This window comes from Penicillium paradoxum (genome assembly GCF_028828445.1).
Source record: "Penicillium paradoxum strain IBT 22861 chromosome Unknown utg000007l_segment0_segment0, whole genome shotgun sequence".
NCBI classification, from domain to species: Eukaryota; Fungi; Ascomycota; class Eurotiomycetes; order Eurotiales; family Aspergillaceae; genus Penicillium; species Penicillium paradoxum.
This window is the reverse complement of record NW_026643185.1, coordinates 4,595,353-4,607,624: the sequence shown is the minus strand read 5'-3', so window position 1 is coordinate 4,607,624 and position 12,272 is coordinate 4,595,353. Positions and strand designations below refer to the sequence as shown.

At 49.7% G+C, this 12,272-nt stretch overlaps 4 protein-coding genes across 4 annotated transcripts; 2 read left to right on the top strand and 2 right to left on the bottom strand.

Moving 5' to 3' along the window:
• Nucleotides 1-1,355: 1,355 nt before the first annotated feature.
• N7457_009222 (uncharacterized protein) lies at nucleotides 1,356-2,645 on the top strand (the record flags this gene model as incomplete). Its single annotated transcript, XM_057180265.1, has 1 exon — nucleotides 1,356-2,645. The coding sequence occupies one exon, from the start codon at nucleotides 1,356-1,358 to the stop codon at nucleotides 2,643-2,645; it is 1,290 nt and encodes a 429-aa protein (XP_057028651.1).
• A 2,073-nt stretch (nucleotides 2,646-4,718) lies between these two features.
• N7457_009221 (F-box domain protein) lies at nucleotides 4,719-7,408 on the bottom strand (the record flags this gene model as incomplete). The annotated part of the gene is made up of 2 exons (XM_057180264.1): nucleotides 4,719-7,206; nucleotides 7,296-7,408. 2 exons carry the CDS (start codon nucleotides 7,406-7,408, stop codon nucleotides 4,719-4,721), a joined length of 2,601 nt encoding a protein of 866 aa, XP_057028650.1.
• A 600-nt stretch (nucleotides 7,409-8,008) lies between these two features.
• Nucleotides 8,009-10,299, top strand: N7457_009220 (putative C6 transcription factor; the record flags this gene model as incomplete). The annotated part of the gene is made up of 5 exons (XM_057180263.1): nucleotides 8,009-8,715; nucleotides 8,768-9,205; nucleotides 9,259-9,640; nucleotides 9,692-9,827; nucleotides 9,881-10,299. The coding sequence occupies 5 exons, from the start codon at nucleotides 8,009-8,011 to the stop codon at nucleotides 10,297-10,299; spliced, it is 2,082 nt and encodes a 693-aa protein (XP_057028649.1).
• A 274-nt stretch (nucleotides 10,300-10,573) lies between these two features.
• On the bottom strand, nucleotides 10,574-12,206 carry N7457_009219 (protein translocase subunit TIM50; the record flags this gene model as incomplete). Its single annotated transcript, XM_057180262.1, has 3 exons — nucleotides 10,574-11,158; nucleotides 11,213-11,911; nucleotides 11,964-12,206. The coding sequence occupies 3 exons, from the start codon at nucleotides 12,204-12,206 to the stop codon at nucleotides 10,574-10,576; spliced, it is 1,527 nt and encodes a 508-aa protein (XP_057028648.1).
• Nucleotides 12,207-12,272: the final 66 nt, after the last annotated feature.

The window sequence follows — 12,272 nt, the reverse complement described above, 5'->3', positions numbered from 1 at the left end:
TACCGGGGTCTGTATTCCAGGGAGGCTTGACTAGTGTCTTCTTTCATTGCTCGTCGCATACAGACGAAATGTACGCCAAGGACTGGAGCATTGCAATGCCCAAGTATTTACAGGGTGTAAAGGATACATGTAGCCGACCCGTGCGGACTTCCACCCATCCTTTGTAGGCATAGATGGCCACATATCACAGAGAGGATGTTTGATTTCCTTGAGAAGTGGGTTCCATCTGTAATGTGTCTTCTCGTGTACCAACCTATATCATATAAGGTGATATCATTATCGTACGCAGTTGTCGAGTAGACCATACTGTCCACTCGAAAAGTGTTCAGTCCAAAAGGCGTGAGACGCAAGTTCCCCAGACGGGAGCAAGATTGACTAGGGGAAAGCAAGTCTTAGATTCACACAGTGAAAGTCTCATTGACAGCTGCGTTCACAAAGGATACCTCATGGGACCGGTATATCATTCGACTATTTCAGTCTACTGGCCGTAGGGGGCTATAATGAGGATCTCGCTCGGGGCTATGGATTTGGGGAGATGAGCAGTCGTTCTATACTTGGTAAAAAGGAAATGCCATCTATACACGTATAGCCACGTCGAGAGATTTGATTCAATGAAAGGACTGGACCTGGCAAAGGTCCATGGTAGCTGATAGCTCCAGCAAGATATCCTCTCGTGGTCCTGCTACACTTGATACGGCTTACTACCGGGGAGGTATCTAGGGAGTCCTTGAGAGGTTTATTCAAAGTGTAAGACATCCATGTAGCTCTTCCGGACGGTGACATTCGGATTATGCCCGTTGATTGACTACATGTAGCGTCCAACTTGACCCCGGAGTTCCATAGTCAAGATTGAATGGCCCTGATCTCTGGAGATCGTGGCTGTCTCCTTTACTGGAGGTATGGACTGGGTAGTTCCTTCCTTTTCCAAAGGGACTGTCAAAAGAACAATGGGTTGTCTCTTCTCAACTAGGCTTAGTAGTTCTGATTTTTCTGAAAAGGAGGCTTCTGAATGGTCGAGACAATGCCTATTGTTCTCTCTATTCAGGCCCAGTCGCCCCTTCCCTTTTGGGACTGCTGGAGGGGGTTAAATACCTTCATCTCCCCTTTTTTTCTTTCTTCCTTTTCTCTCTCTCTTCTCTCAATTTACCAAAGACTTTTCCTACAGCGCCCCCAGCGCTGTGACACCTTCTGCCTCCCCTCGTTTCCCCGGCCTCGCCGGCGTTTTTGATTTTTGTTTCAAAAAAAAAAAAAGTAACAGTTTTATACCAGGCCTATATTCCCCTTCCATCTTCCTGTCTTCATGTGTAGACACATGGTGAGACATATGCTTACATCTTTGCAGATAAAAAAAAAACATGTTGATCCCATTCTTGGGTATCTTCGTGGGCATGACTCTCTGGAGTCAGTGGTTCTCCATCCCGGGGTTCACTGTTCCAGAGCAGTCGTTCATGCGGCGTCTGTCTGGTACCTTCCAGCTGACAATGGAATCTTGGACTTTCTGCGATCTGGTGGACTTTGCCGTGTCCCAGGGTTCTCCCTTTGGTGACCGTGCAATTGTGATCCCTGCAGATAGTCATGGGCATGCAAACTTGACGGAAGGACCCCCATTCGAATCCCCGTTCATGGTACCCATCCCGGTCTCGCCCTGGTCAAGTGATCGAGTGACATCTTCTGATCCCGACGAATTTGTCCCCGTCTTCACACTTGGATCCGGTCCCGGGCAATTTTCCGATGGCACGCTGTTGTTGTTTGGCCTCTGGTGTTTTTTCCTAGGTTTCTGGGCCTCGATTGTTTACCCACGGCGATATGTCGCGGCTGGCATTGAAGCCATGATTGGCTGGATTCTGAACTTTCTTGACGACCAACCGCAAATTGCACGTGTGCATGCTGTGGCCGAGGAAAATCCATTCTCTTTTTACGAGGAGATGGATGCTCTGATCGCGGGTCAGACGAAAAGGGATGATGAAGGTCTTGACTGGAACTTTGCTACGGACATTCGTCCCAATGACGTCTCCCATGTGTCGATGCCCCCTCGGTTTGAAGGTACCTGGTTCCCCCAGACTGCTGATGACCTGATGGGTGGGCAGGCCATGGACTCGGAATTGGCTTGCAATCGCACCGAACCAGCCAACACCACGGACGACGCCTGCGCGAACTTGGTCTCTCGGCCTCCCTGGAACTCATCCGACATCTACGCCTCCGACCATGACGATCCCTTGGCTCCGGTTGAGATTCTGAATGGGAACGGTGCGGAAACTGCTGGTTGTGATTCCACCCCGGCGAACAAAAGGAAGAAGAACCGTCCGTCGCAAGCAGCGAGACTTCGTCAAGGAAAGAGGGCACGCCGTGAGAGCGAGAAGGAACTTCAACAGGATGCCTTTGGGTCTACTGTTCCAGCCTCTTCCGCTCTGGATGCTTCTCTGGCGACTTCTCAGGTCTCGACGCCTTTATCGGCTTTGGCTCCGGTCTTTGTTCCTGGTCGTACGGCGGAGCAGGAGCTGCAGAGTGGTCCTCTTTCCCCAACTCCCTTGTCTGTTGAAATGGACATTGATCTTCCCGCGGACTGTGGTACGACTTCGCCTGATGACAACGCTTCTTCCCAGCGGTCTAGTCGCCGTCATCGCCGTCGAAAGCGTCATGCCTAGATGCTTTGATGGAGATTGGACACGTATCAGCAACAAAGGTGTCTGATTGGGACAACCTAGAAGAACCTCCTCTCCTTGGAGAGTTGTTTAGGTCCTTCTTAGATGTCCCGCAGCCCATTGTTTGTTGTTACAACGCTGTTTAGGGGCGCCATCTAGCGTCCTCGGAAGCTTTCTTGTGTGGTGGTTGAGTTTGGAGATCGAAGTGACTGGCCAATATGTAAGTCAACTCCCCCTTTGACAGATTCCTTGAGAACATTGTACTGACGAGTTTGCTACAGGCTTATTCAAAAAAAAAAAAAAAAAAAAAAAAAAAAAAAGAGAAAAAGAGAAAAAGAGAAAAAGAGAAAAAGAGAGAGAGAGATACCAAAGTGAAAGCAAAAAGCAAAAAAACAGAAACAGAAACAGAAAAAGCGATCTAGCAAGGTTAGACCTCATCTCAGTCTTACTGAAAGATCCCTTTCACGGCGCTTTCGTCTCACGTCGGCCTTGTCTTGTTCCCTGTGGGATTCTCTGTTTTTTGATCTTTGACCATGGCCAACCTGACACTATCTTCATTTGCACCTCACTGTCCGATTTGAGGTTCAGCCCAGGGCTGCAGCCATTGTTTCAATGCCTTTTTACGGCGGACCAACTCCAGTTTCTCAGTCAGCCGTCTTGGTTCTTCGAGTTTTCCAGCATCTGTTCTCGGAGTTGTTCGACAAATGTTAAGTCGAAAATGTTTTCTCATTGCAGCCTCTGGGGGAGGCTTGGTCATTCTCACGGGGTTATTCACATACCCCATGGATTCACAACGACTTTTTGTGAATATCATTCCATGTACTACTTACTACATCATTGATACCAAAAGACATGGATGCAACCACATCTTCTACCATGACCTTCTGACACATACACCATTTGCGCTGCCTCGTCACACATCTCATTCACTTGAGGCTATGGTCATCCGCTTTACATCAAACATTCGAGCAGATATGGAAACTGTCATGGCTTATCCGAGCGGTCTTCGGGGGGGGACTTGCTTGGACACAACTCTGCACTCTCAACATCAGCCATCTTTTGTCTGTCGTTTCAACCAGATCTGTCGACGCATTATCATCAATTGACACATCTCCGATGACACTCGAGGAACAATCTGGCTGCTTCAATATCATTCTTTCACTTTGAGTCGTCGGGCTGCAGTCAACACCACTTGTCCATGTTGGACTTCTACTCACCACATATTTGCCGGTACTCGGATCCGCCTGCTCTCGGCTGGGCCATGAGATAAGCCTTTGCCAGATCAAGAACATCATATCCTCTCTGGACTTGTGGTATGTTATAGCCGTCTCTAGTTTTGTTTTCGCTTACTAACATTGACAGGTTAGGACGCTTCCAGGATTCTTGATTTTCTCCATTGATTCGTCCACTCCGATCTCTCCTTTCTTCAACCGGCCGCACTCCGGATTCAGTGTGCTATCTACGAACCATGATGAGATACGAGACATGAGACATGAGACGTGTTACCACGGGATATCAAAACTGGGATACAGACACATTCATGTGTCATGCGACTTTCTTGTACTTTGTGTACACAAATCGGGCATCAATTGCACCGACCTTTCTCTATGTTGAAATTTGTTTTGAGTGATACCCAATGAAGCTTGATTTGCTTTTGCTGTTTAATTTCCTACCACTTTTCTTCCATGAGATTCGTTGACTTGGTTAATGCTAGGAAGTAGTTCCTCAGTATCCCATAGTTTTCGAGGCTCTATTCTCATGATAGTCACTTTCAAATGTAGCTTTACCTCAATGACACCACCACGACTGAGGAGCTGGACTTGAGAGTCATGCGAGGTAGTAGAGCTCTCTTTGACAGCTGGATAAAGAGGATCTACTCAATTTCAGATAACAAGATCTACTATGTATAGGGCATGTCAAGACCGATATGCACCACACGTTGTAATGGTCAAGAGCTACCATGTAAGAAAGCTTTCGAATAACCACACCTAGGTGTATATGATTCTAAAAACAACGATTATTGAAATAAGAAAATTATTGCAAGAAGAAATAAAGTCTTGCCGCTATAGCAGATCATTACATGACATGGCACTTCCCTCTTCGCTTGCGACCCCGTTCTTTGATTGTATGATCATTCCAATCCATAATACGCCGTCGCCATTCCTCATTCTGAGGTGGTGGCAAGGTAGTAGGTTCTGTTGAAACACGCCTGTGGAACGACCGTTGCCTCTGAGGTATCTCATGCTCGTCATCTGGTGCAGTGCGCTGCTCATCTTCATATGGCTGCGGGATGTGAAGGAGATTTGGCGATGATATAGAGTATGGAAAGTATGCAGCGCCTAGTGCATCGCCCAGTGCTGTGGCTCCCAGATATGGAAGAGGCATGGTGCTTTCCTGCGCGGTTTCGGCTGGGTGTATGGCAAATGTAGGCGTCAGTGGGCTTGGACCCGAGGGATATCCTTGGTGTGGGGAGAGGTTGTTCGTCAACGAGTCCTGTGGGAGTAATTGTTCTTGGGTGAAGTAGTCTCCTTCTCTGCCGATGGATCCTCCTCTTCGTCTGGCGCCGGTTAAAGCGCCAGTTCCCAGTACCGTGACCGGCTGTGGGCGTGGACGGGCCGATTGCTGCTGTGCGACACGGGTGGCTTGCGTTCGGCCAGATTGGGGAGAAAGACTCGGTGGAACGAGAAGTGTTCTCTGTAGATCATCTGGCAATGGGGTCTCTGTCTCGGGTTGATAAGGTGGAGGTGGTGGTACCCAATTGTCGGCGTCGCTCTCATGCGGCACGTGTCGTGGGTTGGGAGAATTGCGATATCGCGGGTCATATCGCCCACGGTTTCTGTCAGCTACAGTGGCAGCTCGTTGGAGGAGTTCACGGGAACGAGGCTGCGTATTGTCATATGGGAGGTCAGGCACTTCGCTAGAGATTCCGTTGGGCGAGTTGGGAGCTGCGAGACTGTTCCGCCGGAAACGGAATGGCAGGGCTCGAGATTCTCGAGTTGGTCGGAATGTTGTAGCGGTATCACGACGCTGTATGCTTGTTCGCCTTCTTTCGAGCTCGACTTCGGTGGCCATAGAGGAGTCCGGCTCCATGAGAAGTTTAGGCGCGATTTCTCCAACCTCAATGTCAATCTCGATCGTCGCTCCATTACTTGTAGAACGTTCAAAGTCGAGAAGGAGGATTCGTCCACCGTCAACTGGGATGCCTTCTTCGCCAAATATTTGCGGGTGTACACCGCCGGGGGCCACCGCGACGAGTCTGTGATATCTTTTTCCAGATGTTGAGCGTACCCAGTGAGCGGAAGTGATCCCTTGCATATCAGTAACCCGTCGTCCCCTAATCAAGATTTTAGGTTGTCGGACAATTTTCTGGAGTTGTACCAAATTGTCATGAGGTGGACAATCTGCACAGTGATGACCTCCACCAATATGGGTACCATCAATACCACTGTGAGTGGTCAGGCTAGGTATACCATATATCCAGAGCTCTGAGTCTTCGAATCCCAAGGCAGCAAGCTCTCCTGCATCGTCTGTGGCAGGTCTCATGCTTGGTAGCATTTCTTGAGACTCATCACCCAAGAATGGGCTGGCGAAATGAACAATTCCCGCATTTTGCTTTAGTTGAATTGCCCTAAACGCCGCCAGTTGATTGTCATAACCAATCATCCAGTGATCGTCAACTTCCTCATGGCCAGCAATAAGGGAGGCATGGGTGATTTGACAGCTAATTGTCTCGGGAAAGAGAATCTGTGTGGTCCACATCCGCATTTCGAGCTCTTCAGGTGAGGCGTCGGTTCCAGTCTCGGTATAGAAAGGAGGAGTGATAGTGACAATACTATCAGCTGTAAACCCAAGCAGCATTGCTCCATCAAGCGAAAATGAAAGAGCATCAACACGCGGACAACGCACTGCCCGGCGGTGGGTTGGCAAAGCGGCTTCGCCCACAGCATACACTTCAATGCTATCCTCAAAAGCCAGGGCTAGTACACTACCCGTTGGGGAAAATTGAATGTCCTTTGGAGCATCATTGAGCGTGAGAACTTGAATGTTTTTGGCTTCATCGTCAGAGAGCTGATAGATATTGACTCGATGTGTGGAAGACAATACGGCAAGGAGAGAGCCATCATCGCGAATTGCGGCTCCCAGCGGCCGCCTTCGAGTCATGAGCTCGTGCTTGACGATGACTGGATCAGTAGACACATCTAGGATGACAATGCGAGAAGACGTGATACATAGAACCATTTGACCATTGGCTGAAAATAAAAAACGAAATACTTCGCCATGTGGAAAAGCTGTAGATGAGCTCATAGAACTTGAAATAAGTCGCACGAGCGTTTGACGGGGTCGTAAGAATACATCAAAGGCATTTTGTCTGACCTCCTGAACGAACTGTTGCTTGAGTTTAACGAGGTCTTCTGTCTCAGATATAACCTGGCGAGTCCACGAAAATGAGGGACAGCGTGACAACTGATATGCATATAATGCTGCCGAGTCAGACACAAGTTTCCATTGTCGATTCAACAAAGACAATGACGCAAATGTATTGGCATCCGCAGCATAAAGGATGCTATTGAATCAGTATGAATTGCATTCTATAGTCCGAAAAGCTACATGTTGCACATGTATCTGCGACTTCTGAATGCAGTGGGAACTCACTGTTCAATCACATTGGCTGGTAGCCGGTCAAAGGACGTGTTTGGACTTGGCGACACAGGAGAACCCACTTGAGGGAACTCGAGGGGCATCTCGGACAAGGAGGTATCCTCCATGATCACCTCTTTGTACCTACATACAACAGAATCCACGCACAGCGGGCATTGTTAAGGGGAAGTTGACCGTGTGGCTGTGCATTTTTATTGCCCCATGAAGGACTGCGGGACAGCGTCACAGCGATGAATCAACTCATGCCGATCGCATGCATTGTCCACGCTAGTCGCGGGATATAAATAGACGGAGCCTGAGGCACCCCGCCCTGAGTCAAGCAGGCCTGAGGCATCCAGGCTTGAGTCAGCACAGCCTGAGTCAGCATTCCCCACACCGACCTCGGGAGCGGGCTCTCGAATCCCTCGATAAGAAAAAAAAAAAGAGAGAGATCTTCTCCGGATTTTGATATCTGGGGCAAAGGGATTGGCAATGATGATTTACGTTTAGAACTGACTCGTCGTTGGACAGAGCTTCCTAACAATTGAGAACCGTCAGCAAGATCCTCGTATTCCTCTTCAACTATCACAGGCCGCATGCTGATACCCCTCACTCTATCCAACCGCTAATCGGCCGACTCCGAGAACACCCCGATCAAAGTCTCCAAAACGCTGTCTTCTGGATTTGCTGTATTAATTACCGGTCCCAATTCCTCTTGGGCGCGCATCATGTCGCCTGCACCAGTCCAAGTCAATTCTTCCTCTAAACTCCCATCTCCCGGGTTCAATGCCGGCGCTCGGCCCTATCGTTCCCACAAGGTACGCGCCTGTGACTTGTGTCGCAAGCGGAAGTCTCGATGTACTGTTGACATCCCTGGCCAATCCTGTCTACTATGTCGCGTACAAGGCGCCGACTGTCACTATCAAGAGGAGGCCAACGCGGAAAGTTCGATCCCGAGTGCCTCGGATTCAAAGTCCTGGCCCGGGCCTTCAACAGTGGAGGCGGGGCCAGGGCAAAAGCGCAAGCGTAGTCCTGACGGGCTTTCTCATTTGAACCAAAACATTCAATCCCGGCAGCCAATCAATGGGCCCAGTCCCCATGGAACGAATTCGTCGAGTGGTGGTCGTCGGGGAAGTGACCCGCGGCGGAAAGACATGGACGATCCTCAGAATGAGTCGGTCCTCATTGTCGGCCCCATGGTCGCCGAGGATGCGCAGGTCATTGAGAAACACATGCCTCCAGAACGGATGAGTCAATCAGAGGAGCCCAATAGTCACCCTTACAATATCTATTCCAGCGATCCACGAAAGCCCGTCCTTTACACCACAATTTCCCGGCGAAGGAAGGGTATGCGGAGAGGAACACCTCCGGGTGAAAATCAGAAAGAAGTGCTCGAACAAATACTTGGGCCGTTCAAACAGGACCTAGTGAGACTGTATGTTTTGTGACCTGTTCTCAGTTGTCCCGCCGCTGATTCTTTGTTCTAGCTTCCTTGACCGATTCAACGTTTCTTTTCCAATTTTCGATGGGGAATCTTTCTGGGAATCATATATCGCTGAGGACCTGCATGATCCACCAGCCGCACTTGTATGCCAAGTCTATTCCATGTCCCTCGTATATTGGAAGCACACGCCGAAGCTAGCTTGCCACCCGAAACCCGACGTTCGATATGCAGTCAACATGACGGTTGCCGCATTGCATGAGGATTTCTCAGCCCCAGGTTTGGATACAATCAGTGCTGCGCTTATCGACTTGACTGGACGACCAATCTTCTCCATGACCGGCAATGCTGTCAGTTGTGGCCGCATGTGTTCTTTGGCGAATTGTCTTGGTTTGAATCGTGATCCCAGCAACTGGAAGCTCTCAATATCAGATAAAAACCAGCGGATTCGTCTGTGGTGGGGTGTTGTTATCCACGATCGTTGGTAAGATCCGCCCGCTTGTTTCTTTCGTATAGCAACAATCTAACGATCAACAGGGGAAGTTTTGGTCATGGTGTGCCACCTCAAATATCCAAAAATCAATACGATGTACCCCTACCCACCGTCGAAATACTAGTTCCTCCAGAACTCCGCACTACGGAGCGTGTGAGGGCAGCACATTGCCATATCTACCTATGTCGATTGACCGAAATCTTGGGCGAGCTTTTACCTTTGGTCTATGGGTTACAGCATAAGCCAGCACGAGAGACATCCAAGAAGCTCAGGCAAATCCGAACCGATCTAGATGTGTGGGAAGATTCCCTCCCAGACTGGTTGAGAGGGCCCACCATCCACACCGGAGAACGAATCTATGGAGCTAGCAGCCTGCAGTTGGCTTTTTTGGCTGTCAAAATGCTTGTCAGCCGAGTTGAACTAAATGTGAGCAAGAAACAACCTTCTTAAAGAATGTGGTTTTTTAACAACTTGTAGGAGGTGAACAATGCCGAAATGGAAAATACCGAGGCACGTCGCTATTTCCAAACAGAATGCAGAAGGTCAGCAGAGGATATCGTTGGATTTATAACGTCATTGCGAAAGGATAATTTCAAGGAATTTTGGTTACCTTGTATGATGAAGCATTTCCCATGATCTTCAGCTCGTTTCTAATCATTCTTACAGATAGCGCCTTTCATCTCACCTCAACGGCCACGTTACTAATTCGCTGTGCATTTGAAACCACCGACAGCGACGTTGCGCGATCCTGTCTCTCCAACGTCGAAACCCTGCGCTCAGTCTTACGCCGTGTCCGGGAAGAAGAAGACTGGGACGTAGCGGACATGTGTCTGGACCACTGTGAACGCATCATGCACCGACTTCCTGGAACTGGCGCCACAATGGATCAGGCATTCACGACTTCCATGGTAGACAACGGGCTGGTCAACCCGGCTGCGATCTCGCTGCCAGAGACTCAAACAAACAATGATATCGTTGACGACATGATGTCGATCTCTAATACCTTTGGAACGATGGACGGTTTCCCCTTCGACATGACAGGAATATGGGATGTCTCTGTCTTCCAAGATGTGAACCTGACATGATCTATCGATCATTACACACGGATGTACTTTTATCTTATTTCAACAATATACCCTGGGATGCAGAGCCCAACGACCCGCATTAATGAAATCTATATCAATCTCAGTCTTTCTCATATTAAAATTTCTGACTAAAATTTTTGTACATAAATCTTGAAAAAATCAGACGCTATTTTACACTCGTTCATTAATATTCAGAACGAAAAACCCCCAAGGGCCATCATTTGATGACATGCCCGGGGAAAAAGAAGGAGTCGCTGGCTTGCGTGGGTTACCATTACTTGGAGCCACCACCGAACATCCCAGTGAAAGAACCCTTCATGCTCTGCATCTGCTCTTGGCGGGCCTTCTCCTCTTCGGCGGCCATCTCAGCAAGCCACTTCTCGCCGTTCAGGCGGATCTCCGACTCTACCATCTCGTAGTTCTTCTGGCCACGCTCGCGAATCTGATCCCAAAGCATCTTGCCCTGAGCCAGACCCTCAGAGGGGCTCGGCTCGCCGGTCAGAGGGTTGGAAGATTTCAAGCCAAGTGCAGCGGCGAAGTTGCCCAGGCCGCGCGAGGGCTTCTTCTTCTGCTCCTCGGCAAGCTCTTTCTCGAAGCGCTCGCGCATCGCCTTCTCGCGCTTGGCAAACTCAGCGGGGATAGGAGTGCCGTCGAAGGACTTGAGCACAGTGCGCACGTCTTCAACGCCCATTCCAGCGAGGTATTCCAAGAAGGGGATAAGGGCGACCAGCGTCTTATCCTGCGGGTCACCGGTCCACTTGTCTAGGACAATGGCGTTCTCGGGTTGGAAGCGGGCGTGCTCCTCCTTGGTGTCGATAAGGATAACCTTGGACAGATCACGGTTCAGGTATTGCAGATCCTAGAGAGTGGTCAGCATTGGATGAATATTGAAGGTGAGGAATGACTGGCGTACCTTGATGTACTCTCCATCCTTGTAACGGGTAGCCTCGCGGAACAAGGGCCAGCGGATGATACGGTAAGGGTCGAGTTTGCGGAGGACCTGATCGGCCATCATGCTGGGAACACTGGTAAACAGAACGAGCTCGTAGTACTGGTTCAGGTAGCGGAGGAAGTAGTCGACACCAGGCCGCTTGGCAACACGCCATCCGTGCTCACGGCTCCATTCGCTGTGAACAAGGAGATCCTCAAGACTGAGTACCAGGGTGTATGGCTGACGCATCTCAGCGTCTTCATCGGGAAGCAGCTTGGGGAAAGCAGGATCCTTGTAGTAACTGGTAAGATCACTCATGCGGGCCTTGATGCGGCTGTACCAAAGACCCAGACCCCATCCTGATGGAGTCTCGGTGTGAACACGCTCCTCTTCTTCGCTATCCCAGTTGCGACCCAAGTAGCCCATACCGGCAATACCGGCGAGCAACATGGCTGCGTACATTATGTTGGCCATGCGGGCCTTGCGGCGGTCGATAGATGTCTCATATCCACCCTTGGGAATATCACCACCTCCTCGGCCTTCTTCGCTGTACTCTTCGGAGTAGGTAGGATCTTCTGTAAGGTTCAAGGGTCCCTTCTTCATGCGACCTTCTAATTCCGCGGCCAATGTCGAGGGGATACCCTGTGTCAGGTCGGGGAGAGGTCTCTGTGGTTGTTCAACCTAAACCCAAACGGTTAGATGGAATCGACAAATCAACATTAAAGAGTCTCACATTATCGGAAGAAGTTGTCTCGGGTTCAGCCTTGGTATCGAACTCGGGTTGATCTGGGGTAAAGTCTTTTGAGGCTGATTCGGGAGCCTTGGGCTTGTTGGAGTTGGTCGAGTTTGCCCGGAGCTGGAGACCTGGGGAAAGCTTGTATGCAGTGTACGAAGGGCGCACCGACCGGGTTGAGGCTCGGACGGTAGAGGCGAGGACATTTGGCCTCGTCAGAGGCAAAACTGCGCGACTAAGCATTGTGATTGTGATAAAGAACCAAGTGTCCTGGATGATGCAACGAACACTGCGTAGACCAGACTTAAA